Source organism: Lynx canadensis, chromosome A2 (genome assembly GCF_007474595.2).
Source record: "Lynx canadensis isolate LIC74 chromosome A2, mLynCan4.pri.v2, whole genome shotgun sequence".
In the NCBI taxonomy this organism is placed as follows: Eukaryota; Metazoa; Chordata; class Mammalia; order Carnivora; family Felidae; genus Lynx; species Lynx canadensis.
The window spans coordinates 51,129,271-51,145,935 of NC_044304.2; the positions used below are offsets into that span (position 1 = coordinate 51,129,271).

The window sequence follows — 16,665 nt, forward strand, 5'->3', positions numbered from 1 at the left end:
CAGAAGATGTTTCTCCTTTTCATGTTGTTTTTATCTTGAAATCTTACGTACTTCTAAATCTTTTTGTTTAATATCAACAAGGTTAGCTAGCAGTAAGATGATTGGGAATTTGGCATTAATTGTTTTCTTCTTTATACTTCTCTATAGTTTAAAAAATAGAGTTTTGTTTAAAAAACTTTTTTTTTTTTTAAGTTTTTTTAAAGAACCTCAACCTAACATTAAATCTTGGTTATGCCTCTTCCTAGCCATGTAACCTTGGCCAAGTCACTTCATCTTTCGGAATCTCACTTTTTTGTCTGCAGAATAGATGTAGTAACTGCCTTCTTCCCAGGTTATGATGAGGACCTGGCCTACATAGATGTTTACACAGTGGCACTCGCATCATACCTATTTTAAAAAAAAATTTTTAATGTTTACTTATTTTTGAGAGAGAGAGACAGACAGACAGACAGAGCATCAGCTGGGAAGGGGCAGAGAGAGAGAGGGAGACACAGAATCCGAAGCAGGCTCCAGGTTCCGAACTGTCAGCACAGAGCCCAATATGGGTTTCAGACTCATGAGCCGTGAGATCATGACCTGAGACAAGTAGGACTCTCAACCAACTGAGCCATCCAGGCACCCCTCATCATATCTATTTTTAAAATTATTAAAAGAGAGTGTGTATTGATTGAAAATATAAAATACTAGTAACCTCAGAGTGGAGGAGGAAGCAGCCAACTTTGGGACTAGAAATAGGATGCTGGTTGGATCTTGCCTTTCCTCCTCTGTGGCTCACTCTTTGTCTCTTAAAGGTAGCTGACTGCATCTGCTTGATGGCCCTAGACAAGCCCCAGGCCGTGCCCGTGGATATCCACATGTGGCAGATTGCCCAGCGTGACTACAGCTGGCACCCCACCATGTCCCAGGCCAAGGGTCCAAGCCCCCAGGCTAACAAGGAACTGGGTAAGGAGAGAGTGGGATGCTGGGGCTAGCAGCGGGCTGAGGTGGTAGAAACTTTTCATACCTCTCTGTAAAATCCCACTCCTGTGGATAGGGAATAAGTAGGAAGGCCAATTAATTTCACCTTTTCACTTCTGGCATAGGAAACTTTTTCCGGAGCCTGTGGGGACCTTATGCTGGCTGGGCCCAAGCAGTAAGTGTTCTGAGGCTCCCTCTCCTCCTCCAGCCCAGACCCCATAAGACTCCTCCCCCCGTCCTGACCCAGTAGACCCTTCCACCACCACCATTTCAGGTGACCCTACTGGACTCTTTACCCACCCCAGTCCTGACTCTAGTGGATGTTCCTTGCCCTGGCCCTGCTGCCTGTATACCTCTCCACACTGCCACTGGCCCCATCAGTCCTGACCCCGTGTACCCTGACCCCATGCAGTGTCCTTCCCCACTGTCCCCAGGTGCTGTTCAGTGCTGACCTGCGCCAACTCCACCGAGCTCAGGAGCCACCAGCAAAGCGCAGGAGATCTACAGGCCTTGAAGGCTAGGTGGGGGGCACTGGACAAAGGGATACCCCAAATACCTTTCCCCACCTCTCTTCCCCATCCAGTCTCATGTTGGGAAGAGGGCTTCTTGCAGCTACCTCAGGGGCCAGGTACCCTCACATTAAGTAGTTTGCACAACACTGTGGGGTGGAGGTTATCTGGTGAGACAGAGCTACTATGTTTTTATCTCTTCCCTTTATTACAAGAAAGAACAATAAAATAGAAACATTTGTATGGAAAATGCAGTGGAGGAGTGATAGGGAAAGGGGTGGGAAGGCAGTGAGGCTGGGTAACTCCAATTCAGGGAGGGAAGGGGAGCAGGCTGCCCCAACCCCTCCCACACAAAGGATCTGGACCCTGGATCTGGGGCCCTAGAGCTGGGGGGGCAGAGTAGGGGACATTTCTGAGCCCGGCTCCACACAGCCATCTCGACAGCAGCAGCCAGACGCTGGCCCTACATGGGGAGAGAGAACAAGATTGGTCGTAGGAGCAGACCCTCCACTCCAGCCTGTATGTCTCTTCCCACCCATGCCCTTCCACAGAGCACTGGTCCTCACCCCCAGCTGCTGGTGTCAGCAGCTCCCCATGGCTCGCCGTTGGTCCCTGCCCCTCCTGGCTGGTGCCCAGCTGTAGCTTTCTCATATGCCGCACCACAGCCGTGGCATTGAAGGCTTGCTGTGGGGAGAAGGGGAAGAAGGGACTTTTGAGAGCTGGAGATCATGGGACAGGGTCTGGCAGTGAGATTCATGGGGTGGTTTTGTCATTTTCATTCAGGTGTTATTGGTTGATCCCCTAAAACTCCCTGAAACCTCTACAAGGCTTTATCTTTTTTTTTTTTAATTTTTTTTTTTAATGTTTTTTATTTATTTTTGAGACAGAGAGAGACAGAGCATGAACGGGGGAGGGGCAGAGAGAGAGGGAGACACAGAATCGGAAGCGGGCTCCAGGCTCCGAGCCATCAGCCCAGAGCCCGACGCGGGGCTCGAACTCACGGACCGCGAGATCGTGACCTGAGCCGAAGTCGGACGCTTAACCGACTGAGCCACCCAGGCGCCCCTACAAGGCTTTATTAAATTACATTCAGCCACATTATATATTTACACAGATACATGCATGTGTGTGTGTGTGTGTGTGTGTGTGTGTGTGATGTGTATACATGAACAAGTATATACAACCCTTTATGTATAAATTCATATTCACATCATAGCAAGCACTTAAAATAGCAGTATGTGTCAGGCACTGTTCTAAGCACTTTATTTGGCAATTCATTTAATCTTCACAAAGGTCTTTGAGGTGGATACTATTAGCGTCACCATTGCCAGAGGAGAAAACTGAGGCACAGACAGGTTAAATAACTTACCCCAGTATGTGTATCATTCTCTATTTAACATATCTACGAAGGTGTCCCACACATCCTTCATATTCACCATGTCCAAAACCATAGTCATCCACCCCAAGACAGTTGTGTGCCCCTGGGATCCCCATCTCAGTTAACAGTACCACCATTCACCTTTTCCCCAACCAAAATCTTGGGCCAGCCTTTGACATCTCCTCTCTCTGCCAACATCTCTTCTACCATCACTTCTTGTCAATTCTACCTCCTAAAGGACTCCTGAGCCATCCCCTGTTCTCTGGTCCAAGCCCTCACTGTCTCCTGCCCACATCTCTGCCACAGCCTTCTAAGGGGTCTCCCAGCCTTGACTCCATACCTCTCTCTGCATGCTGAGAGCCCTTTCCAGAGGGCAGGTTACTGCTAAAAATCCTGGGTCTCCTCAGTGTCCTCAGGACCAAGTTAGTTCTCCACTGTGGCACTCAAGGCCTCTACTTCCATCTCCAGTCTGGGCTGTTGCCCCACAGCCCCTCCATTCCATCCAGACTTACTACTTGCACTTCCCTGAATGGACATACTCACTCTCTTGCCCCTGGACTTCTGCATACTGGTCCTCTCTGCCTCAGACATTGTTCTGTTGGACCTGGCTAATTCCTACTCAGCTGTCAGGTCTGACAGGTCTATCAGGCCATCATATGTCCCTTCCAGGACCCCATAGGTTGGAGTAGATGTCTCTTTAAGAATTATAGTGTTCCAGGGTGGTGCAGTTGGTTAAGCATCCAGTTCTTGATTTCGGCTCAGGTCAAGATCTCATGGCTCATGGGATCTTGCCCCGAATCAGTCTCCACACTGAGCATGGAGGCTGCTTGGGATTCTCTCTCCTCCCTCTCTCTGTCCTTCTCCCACTCGCAGTCTCTCTCTCTCTCTCTCTCTCTCTCTCTCTCTAAATAAATAAATAAATAAATAAACAAACAAACAGTAAAAAAGAATTATACTGTTCTTGGCAGTCAGGGACTCACTGGGATAGAGTGTCAGGGAGTGCTGAATGAATGAATGAAGTTCTTGTAAGTGTCCCTGAGCAGTTACTGTGACATGGTGCTAGATGCTGTGTGAGCTGAGGCCTGGAGAGAGGTGGGGAGGATGTCTGGGGAGGCTGGGACCCAGGACTAGGGACATGGGCTCACCTTCCACTTGCTCTTGGCAAAGTTCTTCTTGATCTGTTCGCTCACCGACTGGTGAATATTCTTATCTAGAGCCGTATCTCCTGCAATCCTAGGATAGGGGTGTGTGGAGGGTTGTCTATGAAGGCAAAGACAGGTTTGGGGGCCCCAGACCCCACCCCAGCCTGCAGCTTATTGGAGCTCTCACCATGGGTGCTGCATGGCCTGCTCACAGGTGAACCTCTTTTCTGGATCCTTCTCCATCAAGTGCCGGATGAAGTCTTTGGCTGAATCCCCAAGAAAACAGCAAAGAGAAATAGCATGATGGTACCTGTGGATACCCCCAACACAAAACCCACCCCCTTGGGTCTGGCCTGGCATCCAAGCAAGACAAGAGGCCAGATCTGTGTATGTACCGCCCGACCCCACCTGTACTCTTAGTCTCTAAGCTCCCCCCACCCACCCCAGCCTTCCAGTTCTCTCCTTTTTCCCTTAAAAAAAACTTGTTCTTAAAAAAGATTCTGCTCAGTATATTCACACTGATGTGTAAGTGACCAACAATGGCTTCACAGTTTTGCCTCCTAGTAAGAGGTACAAAAGAACATATGAAAACTTCTATGGTGGTATTTCAGGCATAACGAAGTCATTGGGTGTGGTATTTTCAAAAATACTAGTTTTGAAGACTGAACGAATGCCTACAAGTTTCTCAGCCTGGGGCCAGGCAGAGGGAAGCACCTGGGGTGCTTGGTGTCTGGTCTCAAAGACAGCTCTTAGTTTGGGGCTGGGGAGTCTGACCAGAGGTAGGGCCCAGGGGAAGATGGCAAAGCATCAAATACCAGAGTCAGAGATGTCGTCCCAGTAAGGAGAGTCAAATTCGTACTCGGCCTTCAAAATCTGTTCAAAGAGTTTGGCATCATTCTCGTCATAGAAGGGGGGATAACCGCAGAGCCTGGGCAGGGAGAAACTCCTCCTCATTTCCACTTTCAGTGTACCCATTGGCTCCAATATGGAGCTTTGAGGTAGTCTCAAGAGCCAGGCAACACCCACAGGAAGCAGTTCCCCCTTTTACAAAGGGGAAATCTGCCCCTCTGTGCCTTGTTCACTCCTGTCCAGCTACACTGGCCTGTTTCTTAATTTGCTACCGTCTTTCCTTCCTCAGGGCCTTGCATTTGCTGTTCCCTCTGCCCCCACACCTCGAATGTCTTCCCCCACACCTCAAATGTCTGTCTCCCTCACTTCATCCAGGAGATAGCCTAAGAAATGCCTTTTTTCCTGACCTCCTTACCTAAAATGGCATCCATCCCCATCTCCCTAACCCTGCTTGATTTTTCTTCATAGTATTTTACTACCTGGCATTTTATAGATTTACTTGTTTATTGTCTGTGTACTGTACTAGAATTTTTGCTCTCTCAGGGCAGGCACTTTGTTTTCTTCTCTTAAATCCCCAGTACTTAGCACAGTGCCAGAAACATAGTATGTGTTGAATGAAATAATATTAGTCATTAATAGGTAGGTATACACTTGGATGGCAGGAAGAAATAGAGAGGAGAGAGAGGGCAAAGTAGGGGAGAGGAGAATGCTAGAGCCACATGCCCCAATGGCCAAGACCCTACTCACAGAATGTAGGCAATGACCCCAATGGACCAGCAATCCACTGCCTTGCTGTAGGGCTTCTGGGCCAGGACCTCAGGAGCTATGGAAGGAAGGAGACATGGTGGTGACAGATCTCTGCCCTGCAGCTTCTGATTTCTCCCCTATCCATGGCCCCCGCCCAGGGTGCTCCATACCCACATATCCTGGGGTCCCGCAAGCTGTGGAGAGCACACTGCCAGGGTCCTCCATCTTGGAGAGGCCAAAGTCAGAAATCATGATCTTGGAGTCTTCATCCAGGCTGTAGTACAGCAGATTCTCTGGCTTGGAAGGTGGAGGGGAAGGAAGAGGTAGAGATGGCCAGAGGCTGGCAGAACCTTCTGCTTCTCCAAGCACCACCTCAAAGACATCACCCCAAAAGCCACTATGGCTTCACAGCTGCCATCTTGGTTGGAGGCACAAGAAACTCAAGGAAGTTAAAAGTAAAAGACAAGGGCCAGAAAAGACAAGGGACTTGGGAATGTGAGTGGGAGTTTTCCATAAGCCAGATTTGTATTGTGAGGCCCTAAAGAATTTTCAAGCACCTACTTTGTGCCAGATCTTGTGCTAGTGCTTGATTTCATCCTTACCACATCCCTATCAGGCCAGTCTGCCTAATCCCACTTTACAGGTCAGAAAACTGATGCCTTGAGAGGCAAAGGGACTTGCCTGAGAACCTACAGTTAGGGAGTAGCAGGGACAGAATTCAAGTCCAGATCTGTCTCACCCCAGCGCTCTTCTAGACTGGAGGAGATGTACTACAAAATGTGAACCCCATCATAGTCTCTGAGGTGTAGGGTTTCATAGGGGCTTCTGGCTTCCTTCTTTGTGTTTGCTGTCCCATCCAAGTTTTCTACAAAGAGCAAAGTGGGACTTTTATTATCAAAAAAAGACCAAGGCACTATTTGGATAAAATAGCAGCACCATTCACCTGGGTGTCCATTTGAGCGTCCAAACCGGAATGGGAGGAGGCAGTTTAGGGTTTACAGGGTGCATTTTGCAGATGGGAAGCCGAGGCTCAGGGATAGGGTAAGAGTTGCCCCAGATCACACAGTGAGGGGTATGTGGAGGCTGCACTCGGCACCCCAGCTCACCACACACCCTTGCACCCCACCTTGAGATCTCGGTGTACGATGCCCAGGTTGTGCAGGTACTTGACGGCGTCCAGCACCTGGAAGATGAGGCGGCTGGCATCCCGCTCTGTGTAGAAGCCTTTCTCCACAATGCGGTCAAACAGTTCTCCACCGGACACCCTGCAGCCGAGGACAGGGCAGTCTGGCCAGAGAAGCTAGGGAGGGGCGGCGGGGAGAGATGTGAGCAAGGGGTGAGGCCACTCACAGCTGCATGATGAGGTAGAGGTGGCCCCCACTCTCATAGATGTCATCCAGGGCTACAATGTTGGGGTGCTTGATCCTGAAAGGAGAAATGAGGTGGTTCAGAGCTGAGGATAGCTCAGCCACTTTCCTACACTCACCTTGAAGAACCACCACTGTAGACCTAGGCAGGACAAACCAGGGTTCTGGGTCCCAAAAGGAAAAGCTGATTCACCATGATTTATTATGATGTAATGGAAGGTAGGAGAGCACAGAGAGATAAACACTGGGCTCTGGCATCAGACACACCTCGGTATAACCTGCCTCCACTATGTGCTATTTGGGGACGAATCTTTTTACCTCACAACACTGATCAATATATGATTTTAACATGTTTCTGGGTGCCTGGGTGGTTCAGCCAGTTAAGCAAGTGATTCTTTGTTTTTATTTATTTTGAGAGAGAGAGAGAGTGTGCACGTGCGGGGGAGGGGGTGGAAAGAGAGGAGAGAAAGAATTCCACGCAGGCTCTGTGCTGACAGCACAGACTCACACTCGTGAACCATGAGATCATGACCTGAGCTGAGATCAAGAGTCAGAAGCTTGGAGTGGCTCAGTTGGTCAAGCGTCCAACTTCAGCTCAGAGCCTGGAGTCTGCTTCAGGTTCTGTATCTCCCTCTCTCTCTGCCCCTCTCCTGCTCATACTCTGTCTCTCAAAAATAAATAAACGTTTAAAAAAAAGTCAGAAGCTTAACTGACTGAGCCACCTAGGCACCCCAAGCATCTGACTCTTGATCTCAGCTCAGGCCTTGGTCTCAGGGTTTTGAGTTCAAGCCCCACATTGGGCTCCACACTGGGCATGGAGCCTACCTTAAAAAATAATAATAATAATAATAATAATAATAATTAATTAATTAATTAAAAAATAAAATAAAAAGTGTCTGTGTTTATAAGTTTATCAGCCTCCCCCACCAGAATGCCAGCTCCAGGAGACGAGGGGCTTTATGTTACCATTGTTCCTCCCACACCGGGTGTAGAGTAAGTGCTCACTTATTCATTGAATATTAAGCCTGTTTCCTTATCTATAATATGAAGCCAGTGACAGTACTTCCCTCAAAGAGTTGGAGTGAGGATCACGTGAGAAAATGCAGGTAAGAATCTTGGCACAATGTCTGGCACACAGTGAATGCTCAATAAATGAACCGATGATGGTGACTGAGCTTGACAGGGGCCATGGCTCTGCCACAAAGTTGCTCTGTGACCTTGGGCAAATCCCTTACCCTCTCTGGACCTCAGGCCCCCTCCCACACCCAATAGTGGAAATGACCAGTTAATCCCTGACCAGGGTGGTTGGAAAACTCAGGTGAGAGGATAGAAGTGAAGGTTCTCCATAAGCTTTCTAGTGAGGGCAGCAGGTTACACACAAGTATAAGCAAATCATAGACAGTTGGTTATTGATTTAGTCAGGGGGCTGTGAGACAGGTATTTTTGAACTTCCTGAGTGGATTTAATACGTATGAGGAATTGAGGTAGGTCTTCAGTAACACCATTGGAGATGCGATGGTCCACGCTACATTCAAGGATTGACTTTTAGATCTGAATGAACAAGTTAAGCCACTATAAACAAGCAGTGGCATTAGCTGTTGCAGCAGACACCTGAAATAAAGGGACCTCTAAAGTGCTCCACAATCCTACCAAGTGGAGATTATTACCCCATTTTATAAATGAGCAATTTGAGGCTCACAGGTTAAATGATTTGCCCAAAGCAGAGGTAGGAAGAGAATAGGAGGAGTCAAGGCAGGGTCAACCCACACAGAGACAGTGTGGTCCACGCACTTGTGCAGGACAGCGATCTCGTTCTCCATGCTGCCCTCCTTGCCCTCCAGAGCCTTCTTGGCGATGCATTTGATGGCCACCAGCTTGTGAGTTCTTTTATCTTCTGCCAGGATTACCTCTGAGAAGGCCCCCCTGCAAAGAAAGGGGATTCATGAGGTGAGGAACTGGAACCTTAGCTTCCCTTCGGCCCTTCCTTCATACCCCTATGGGTATCATGACCACCTGTGGACCATGAAGATGAGATGAGCCTCCCTACATCACTCTTCCAACCCCTGGGCCCTGAGGTGGTCACGTGACCCACGGCTGGCCAATCAGAATAGTCTATCCTTGGCTACAGTAATTGGGTCACGTGATGCAAGCCGGGTTACTGGCACTTTGAGAATAAGGTGCTCTTTTTCCTTCCAAGCTGATAAGATGCAACCCTGGAGCTTTTGGTGGTTATCTTTGCCACCACTTGAGGAGGGCCTGCTTGAGAATGAAGGCAACACAAATGAAATCAGAGCTAAGAAATTTCCTGGTGACAAAGATAATTTCCTGATAACATCATGTGAACCCCTGGATCCAGCCATGCCTGAAGTTTATGCCCTGGGCATTTTGATCCATGCAAAATTGATTCATTTCTTTTTCTGCTACAATTTCAGTCATGGTTTACTTAACACCTTTTATAAATTTGAAGAACCATCAGCATCACCTGGGGACTTTTTAGAAGTGCAGAATCTCAGGCCTTAACCTCAGACTTACTAAATCAGAATCTGTATTTTTAACAAGATCCTCAGATGATCTGTATGCTCACTGATTGTTGAGAAGCAATATTTTACAAGTTAGTTAGAAAAGAACAAACTCATGTACTAAAGTTCACTGATGAAGGAAGATTTCCTAGCATCTTCTTTCTAGGACTATTTGTGTTGCCTGGGATAAGAAGTCTAAGTCAAAGAAAAGCATCTCTCATGGCAAAATCTCAATCATCAGAATAACTAGTGACTGTGATAGCCTCAATGCTGGTTTCTAGTCATGTCCCTTTCCAATTTACCCTCCATGCTTTGGCCAGAGTGACTATCCTGAATTGCAAACCCATCAAAATATCTTAAATGTCTTCCTATGGTCCATGAGATAAAGTCCAGCCCCCATAGCTTGGCTTTCAAGGTCTAACATGACCTGTTCTCTCTTCACAGAGAGAAGCATCTTCCACTCTTCCGCTAGCCTCTGATTACAACTCTATCATTCTTCACCTCTTTCCACACATAACATGCTTCTCAGCCTTTGCTTACGCTCTTCCTTCTGGCTGGAATGCCCTTCTCCCTCTCTGATAAGTGCACTTCTACACATCCTTCAGTCCCTAGCTCTAGGCAGTAGCTACCACTCTGAGCTCTACAAAGTCCTCATTCCTGACTTTAACAGGAACACATCATATACCCTGTTGTCATTTTCCCTGGGTGTACTTCCATCACATGTTTAGGATCAACTTGAGGGGAAAAGATCAGGTTTGAGTTATTTCTGGATTCCCACCACTGAGAACAGAGCCATGCCCAGCTTCGTTTCCTAAACCTAGGCCAAAATCCCCAGCTCTTGGCCAAACATTGGAAAGACTGGCTCCTTCATTCTCCCCTACTTTGTTCTCTTCACAGGAACCCAGAGCTGCAGCCAAGAGCAGCCTCTGTTCCACCCACTGTCAGCCAGAAGTGAAAAGATGAGCCAGACTGGGCCACGGCAAGGCCGCTGCAGGGCCTGGACTATAGCAAACAGGAAGCAGTGATAAACTGACCAGAGGAAGTACCACCCTGGATGCAGTCGCCCTAGCCAGCCAGGCCCAAGAGTAAGGACCTTCCCAACCCCACACCCCGGCTCACAGACAGCCTCCCCCTCCACCCCCGCTTGCCTGCCCTGAGACTCACGTTCCCAGAACATCACGGAAGTCGTAAATGTCCCTAATGTCCTCCACCTGCTTCCAGCTGGGGCCGTCCACTGCCCCCGGCATGGCCCACTGCCCCCTGGCCACAGCCAGGGCTCCTGAGAAGGGAAATGAAGGGAAAAGACTCAGTAGGGCCCAGCCTTCTATGTTGGGACTTAGGGAATTGAGGCCCCATTCAGTCATTCAGCCTGCATGTATTCATTCCTTGATTCATTCATTTGACAAAGTTATTCAGCAAACTCACTCACTCACTAGTCTTTTGTTCACCCAACAAATCCTCATGCCTAAAGGAAAATCCTTCAAGGTGGCAGCAGAATTCTTTTTTCAACAAAGTCATTTGTTCATTTATTCAGCTCCAGGTTTCTCCCTCTCCAAATCAAAACACTCAGGAGGACGCTGACCTCCAGGAGAACAGCAGAGAAGACCCCAGAGCAGCTTGTACAAGTAAGTGCACAGCCCTGGAGGGTTCCCCCTGTCTCCAGAACCAGGAATGTCCCAGCCCCACCCTGGGAATTGCTGGGGTGTCTCCTCTCCTTCCTCTTTCTTCTTCCACCCAGTCTCTCGGAAATCAGGTTTCCGGCAGCCTGGGCTTCCAGCAATATCTCAGCCACGTTTTTAAATAGCTCCTTCTGCACTGTTACCACGGCAACAGCAGCCACAGCTGGAGCTCCCCAGGCCACCTATTATACCCCCTCTCCCTTCTGGCTCCCTGTTTGGGTCCCAGAAGCCTGAGAAATGGTCCTACCCAGTCTGTCCCCTCCTGGCTTCTTCTGACCCTGCTCCAGCCTGTACCTTTCTTCAGAGACCTCTGTCAGCAGGGAGTTCTCTCCCCATTTATCAGATGGAGAATAGGGAGACTGAGGTTGGAGACAGATATGGACTGGGTCCAAAGTTGCCCAAATGATGACTGGCTGGGGCCCAGTTAAGCTTGCTGAGTGCCAAGGACTTTGACAGGGCCACTCTCAGCTTGTCCTTCCAATATGCAGCCAGACTGGAGCCCATTCAGACCCAGTATGCTCTGTGACCTCAAGGAGGGCACTTCCTGTTTCCCCTGTGGGAGAATGAAAGGAAGGTGTCCTGACTAGAGTCCCTGGTGTGAGACCCCACTCCTTGGATAGGACCTTGTTTCCAGGGGGTCCTAGCCACCCATCCCAGGGGCAGAAACTTCTAGGAAAGGAGATATGATGGTAGGCTCTAGAAACACAGTTTTAAAGCCCACTTGGAGGCCTGGCAAATACAACCCTTCTAGTTCCACACATATCTCTGCACCTGGACACACCACACCAAGCTCCACCCACAATACCTGCCCCAGATTCAGTACTGGGTATCCATCCCCAGATACCCCAACACCTGATCATACATGTGTACCCAGGCATCAGCACACATGTCCAAAGATACACTCCCCCTGACATCCTCACATCCCAACATCCCTCCCACAGATCCCTCTTACACCCCAAAAACACACATCTGCACACACTCAGACCACATCTCTCTCTCTCTCTCTCTCTCTCTCTCTCTCTCTCTCTCTCTCACACACATATTCCTCACCTATGTACCAGACATCCCAGATACACTCATACCCTTCATCCTGTTTCTATACACCCTAAAAGCTCCTATGTTCCAAACTGAACCCCAACTCCTTACATACCTAACTTCAAACATCCTCAATACACATATAGCCTCCACTCTTACCACCCTTGAGCCAGAGGCTAGCATGCACAACACCTGGACACACATCTGCAACAAAAACAGATTCCCAGATATCCCCACCCATAAGGATACCCTTACACTGTAGCTCCGTATCTGATGCACACGCCTGTGCTAAGACATTAGCACACCCCAACGCGGCCCCACATATTTATAGCTCCAATGCCCAGTCCTTCCACATTCAGACCCATCTGAACGCAGGCGCACCCACACGCACACCCTTCCCACCTTCCGACATTACCCACTCAGTTCCCCACCGGCCGCCTGGCACCTGCGGGGCCTGGGGGCAGAGGTAGGAGAGAAAGGCCCTGCCCTGCCCTGCCCTGCCCATCCAGAGTCTAGCCCCCTTAGGCAGCTATCCCATCCCTGGGGGAGAGGATCCAGCGGCTGGTGGGTCCAGCCGCCCCTCCTCGGATCCCAGGAGCACAGGCGGGTTGGCCCTCGGGCTGTACCTGCGGCTGCCCCGCCGCGGGGCTGGCTGGAAGGCCCGAAGTGGCTGCCGCTGAGCTCTGGCTGCCGGCTGCTGTCTGCCGCCGCTCCGCGCCTGGCCCACCCGCCCGCTCGCTCGCTCGCTCGCTCCCTCGCTGAGGCTCGGCTCGGGCTCTGCTGGCTCCCTCCGCCCGCCTGCGGCTCTGATGTCAGTGGAGGAGGAGCCTGCGGCGGAGGGACGAGGGACTGGGAGGCACAGCTGCGCTCCCGGGCTGGGGAAGGGGCGCGGCGGTTGGAGGGGAAGCCCCTAGTTCAGGTCAGCTCCTCTTCTGGACTTTTCCCTCCCTTCCTCTCCGTAGGGCCCCCATTTCACAGAGGGGACAACTGAGGTCCAGAGAGATGAAGGGTTCAAAATCAACAGTTGGTCAGAGGCAAAATTAAATTTGAATCCAGGTCTGTGTGATGCCAGAGTCTGGCCAGTTCCACCCTGTCGCCTTGTGGAGTTTCAGACTAGTCCTGGAAGCTCCCTTGGGAATCTTGGGTTCTGTCTCCCCTTTCTTCTCACCGTCCCCTTTCCCCCAGTGCCCAGAAGGGAATCAGGCCCTCAAAAGGGCTCAGGAGACTGACGCGGGTTGGGGGGTGAGGGGGGGGGGAGTGGTGATGGAGGGCATAGAGAAAGGGGAAAGCAAGAGTAAACAGTGAAGAGAATAGAGACAGTTGTAGGGTGGGGTCCCCAGCTGACAGGCAGAAAAACAGAACCGAAGTCCCTTCCTTTGGGAGGCTGATCTGAAGTTCCAGTCCCCTGCACCTGCCCCTCAAAATAGGTGTGGTGCCCTGAGGGCTTGGGACTGGGAGGGGGAAGGGAGGAGAGGGAGTTAAATCAGGATCCCTGAGGAAGCAAGCCAGAGACCAAAGCGCCACGTGACTGGCTGGGTTCCTGGGGTTGATGGCTAGGCGCCAGGTTTGGAGCGGGGGGTGGAGCACAAACTGCTCCTGGGACTTCGGCAGGGGGCCAAGGGACCTGACCAAGGTCCTCTTGCGCAAGGCTTTCCTTGGGAAGAAATTTGGTGCAGGGTGAGCGAGGCAGCAACTCAAAGGAAGTGTGGGTGGGGCTGGACTGGGGCCAGTCAGAGGAGGCACATGCTTCGACCCCCACTCTTCCTCCATCACCTCCCACCGCCCCAAACTTGTGCATTTTCCAGCAGGACTTGGGGAGAGGACGATTCTGACCCCAACTCAATTTCAGCTGGCTTTTACTTCTCTTTTCCCTGGGACTAGATCAGGGGTGGTTGATGTATTATGCCCATTTTTGCCCATTTTACAGATGAGAGAGGATGATGGCTGAGGTTCCTAGAAAGGCTTTAAAGACTGATTTATCTGGGGGTGCCTGGGTGTCTCAGTCCATTAAGTGTCTGACTCTTGATTTCTGCTCAGATCATGATCTCAAGGTTCATGGGATCAATCAATCCCCAATCAGTTGGGATTCTTTCTCTCCCTCTCTCTCTATGCCCCTCTGCCTCTCTCTCTCTCTCTCTCTCTCTCTCTCAAAATAAATAAACATTAAAGAAAAAAAGGGACTGACTTATCTGAGTCACATTTCACCTCTCTGAGCCTCAATTTTTCCATTTGGAATATGGGAATATGTGACCAACTGAGAATTCTATGAGATAATAAATGTGAAATGCTTGGAATACCATAGGGGTTCAGATATGAGAGCTAGACTTAGTGTAAACTGAGGCTCAGAGAAGGGACCTGATTGTCCAGGGGCAGGGGACACAGGTCAGTTTCCCTGTCCTGAATCTCAGTATCTCAGACTTCCTAGTTCATGGGAAAACATATCTCCTACCCAGGGCTGAGGCCCTACTCTCCCCTAGACCACCAATACACCCATTGATCTAGAATTATTTCACTACAAATTCCTGTTTATCTCATTGACAACAATTTCTGAGGTGATAAGGTGGCCTCTGTCCTTTCGAGGACTTGTACACCTTTTATGCTCTGTTTTACACGTTGCCTGCTTTTGAGCATGTTTGAGGGCACTTACGCTTTCCTTTTTTAACAAATACATTCTCTGTCTTTTTAAAAAAATATTTCTACTAAGCAAATAATTACATAAGATACTAAAAACACACAAAGACCATCCTTGTCACTGATCAGATTCTTTCACTTGCTAAGTAGCAGAATCTTAACCTAAGCCAGCTTCACCAAAGAGGGACCTGTGGCTCACAATAGCTGACTGCAAGATTGAAGGAAAAACAACATGGATCAGGGTCTTGGAGACTGGAACTGGAGACACAGGGCTCATAGCATTTGCTTTCTTTTTTTTATTATTATTATCTTTTTTAACGTTTATTTATTTTTGAGACAGAGAGAGACAGAGCATGAATGGGGGAGGGTCAGAGAGAGAGGGAGACACAGAATCTGAAACCGGGCTCCAGGCTCTGAGCTGTCAGCATAGAGCCCGACTCGGGGCTCAAACTCACAGACCGTGTGATCATGACCTGAGCCGAAGTCGGACGCTTAACTGGCTGAGCCACCCAGGCGCCCCAGCATTTGCTTTCTTTATCTCTCCTTGTCTCAATTTCTCTGCACGTTGGCTTCCCTTCCTCTGCAGAGTGAGCTCTGCCTGGCAGGAAATGTGGTGTGAGGTAGTCTCAGCTTTCCAATGCAACCCAGCAGGAAAGCTCGACCCAGTTTTCATATATCAGTCTCAGGGAAGGACTCTGATGAATTCTGCTAGAGTAACATGCCTACCCCTTGGCCCCAGACAAACTATTGCAAGGGAAATGAAGCACTGTATTGGGTAAATGTACTGTCATGGGCAGCCACACCAGAGTCAAGGGGTGAAGAGGCGTGTCTTGCCAAAAGGAAATAAAGATGCTGGGCAGGCATGAATAACACATCTATCCCAGCCCTGCTCCCATCAATCAGAAATAACTAGTATTAGTATTTTTTGGTACCTATTCCTCCAGACTTTTTGGGATGCATGTATTTACATACACATTTCCTCCTACAGTCCCAACCCCCAATGAGCATATCTCATGGTACTAAAACAAAAAGTCAAGGACAGTCAAATAGATGAAGGAAAAAAGGAAAAAATCCTCTTCTCTCCTTTGTTATTAAAAAAAGATGACCAAACAGCTCAGACACGTCCATCAGTTCTCGCACACAGAAAATAAGCCATTGGAGGGCTGAAAGGTTTTCTAAGATTAGAGAGAATGGAAGAATTCCTATGGAAAAGATGGACAAGGTTATGTGCAAAACAGAAAAACATTCTTTTTTTTTAAAGAGAGTTTTCTTTTTTTTTAATGTTTATTTACTTATTTTGAGAGAGAGAGTGAACACAAGCATGTGAGCGGGGAAAGGGAAGAGAGAGAATCCTAAGCAGTCTCCGTGCATCAGCACAGAACCAAATGCGGGGCTCTGTCCACAAACTGTGAGATCATAATCTGAGCCGAAATCAAGAGCCAGAGGCTTAACCAACCGAGTTACACAGGCGCCCCCCAAAAAACATTCTTTAACTTCTATTGCTGGAAACAAACAAACAAAACCTTACCCTACTCCAAAATCATACCCAGCATTAAAAGGCAAACTTCAGACTGAGGAAATGTTTTATAGACAATGGGTTAATATTTTCTATTATGTGAAGAACACTGAACATTGATAACAAACAGACCCAATAACTGGTCAGTGGAGACAGATAAAACGCAATAAACATGGGACATTTTCTACCTCACAAGTAATCAAAGCAGTGCAAACTAAAAGGCCATTAATAGCCTTTCAATTCTGAAGTTTAAAAAACTAGTGACACTGAAATATTGTCAGTGTGAGCAATGGATACTTCTGTATTTCTGGTGGGAAAATGACTTGCTAAAATCTT

The 16,665-nt window shown here is 48.9% G+C and overlaps 2 protein-coding genes across 6 annotated transcripts in view; one reads left to right on the forward strand and one right to left on the reverse strand.

The window, feature by feature from the left end:
• OGG1 (8-oxoguanine DNA glycosylase) overlaps positions 1–16,665 on the forward strand; it is a 44,150-nt gene that overhangs the window by 3,996 nt on the left and 23,489 nt on the right. Inside the window, exons 5-7 of one of the 3 annotated variants that reach the window (XR_003967033.1) lie at positions 792–942; positions 10,366–10,553; positions 11,003–11,093. Coding sequence is in view for 2 of the 3 variants with exons in the window: in XM_030307360.1 (XP_030163220.1) it covers positions 792–942; positions 1,083–1,132; positions 1,392–1,478 (288 nt within the window). In the remaining variant the exon portion in view is untranslated. Of the gene's footprint in view, positions 1–791; positions 943–1,082; positions 1,137–1,391; positions 1,542–10,365; positions 10,554–11,002; positions 11,094–16,665 lie in introns of those variants that run through there. The other 2 variants (XM_030307360.1, XM_030307362.1) reach the window with 2 other exon arrangements.
• CAMK1 (calcium/calmodulin dependent protein kinase I) lies at positions 1,649–12,911 on the reverse strand. 3 transcript variants are annotated; one of them, XM_030307356.1, is made up of 12 exons: positions 12,809–12,911; positions 10,633–10,747; positions 8,741–8,872; positions 6,933–7,007; positions 6,709–6,847; positions 5,753–5,879; positions 5,583–5,658; positions 4,802–4,914; positions 4,174–4,252; positions 3,990–4,077; positions 2,033–2,150; positions 1,649–1,929 (listed from the first exon to the last, which is right to left on the reverse strand). In XM_030307356.1, exons 2-12 carry the CDS (start codon positions 10,713–10,715, stop codon positions 1,847–1,849), a joined length of 1,113 nt encoding a protein of 370 aa, XP_030163216.1. In that variant the 5' UTR covers positions 10,716–10,747; positions 12,809–12,911; the 3' UTR covers positions 1,649–1,846. The 3 variants fall into 3 exon arrangements, with proteins under 3 accessions (XP_030163216.1, XP_030163214.1, XP_030163215.1); XM_030307354.1 differs by having other exon boundaries at positions 1,649–2,150; XM_030307355.1 differs by lacking the exon at positions 12,809–12,911 and adding an exon at positions 11,395–11,476 and having other exon boundaries at positions 1,649–2,150.

Bases quoted from the DNA above. Each gene is read 5' to 3' on its own strand.
- CAMK1 (XM_030307354.1), bottom strand. From the start codon at position 10,715: ATGCCGGGGGCAGTGGACGGCCCCAGCTGGAAGCAGGTGGAGGACATT. The intron at 6,848-6,932 runs GTGAGTGGCCTC...CCTCGGCTGCAG, and splicing joins CTCTACCTCATCATGCAGCT to GGTGTCCGGTGGAGAACTGT. The intron at 5,659-5,752 runs GTATGGAGCACC...TTCCTTCCATAG, and splicing joins CGGGACCCCAGGATATGTGG to CTCCTGAGGTCCTGGCCCAG.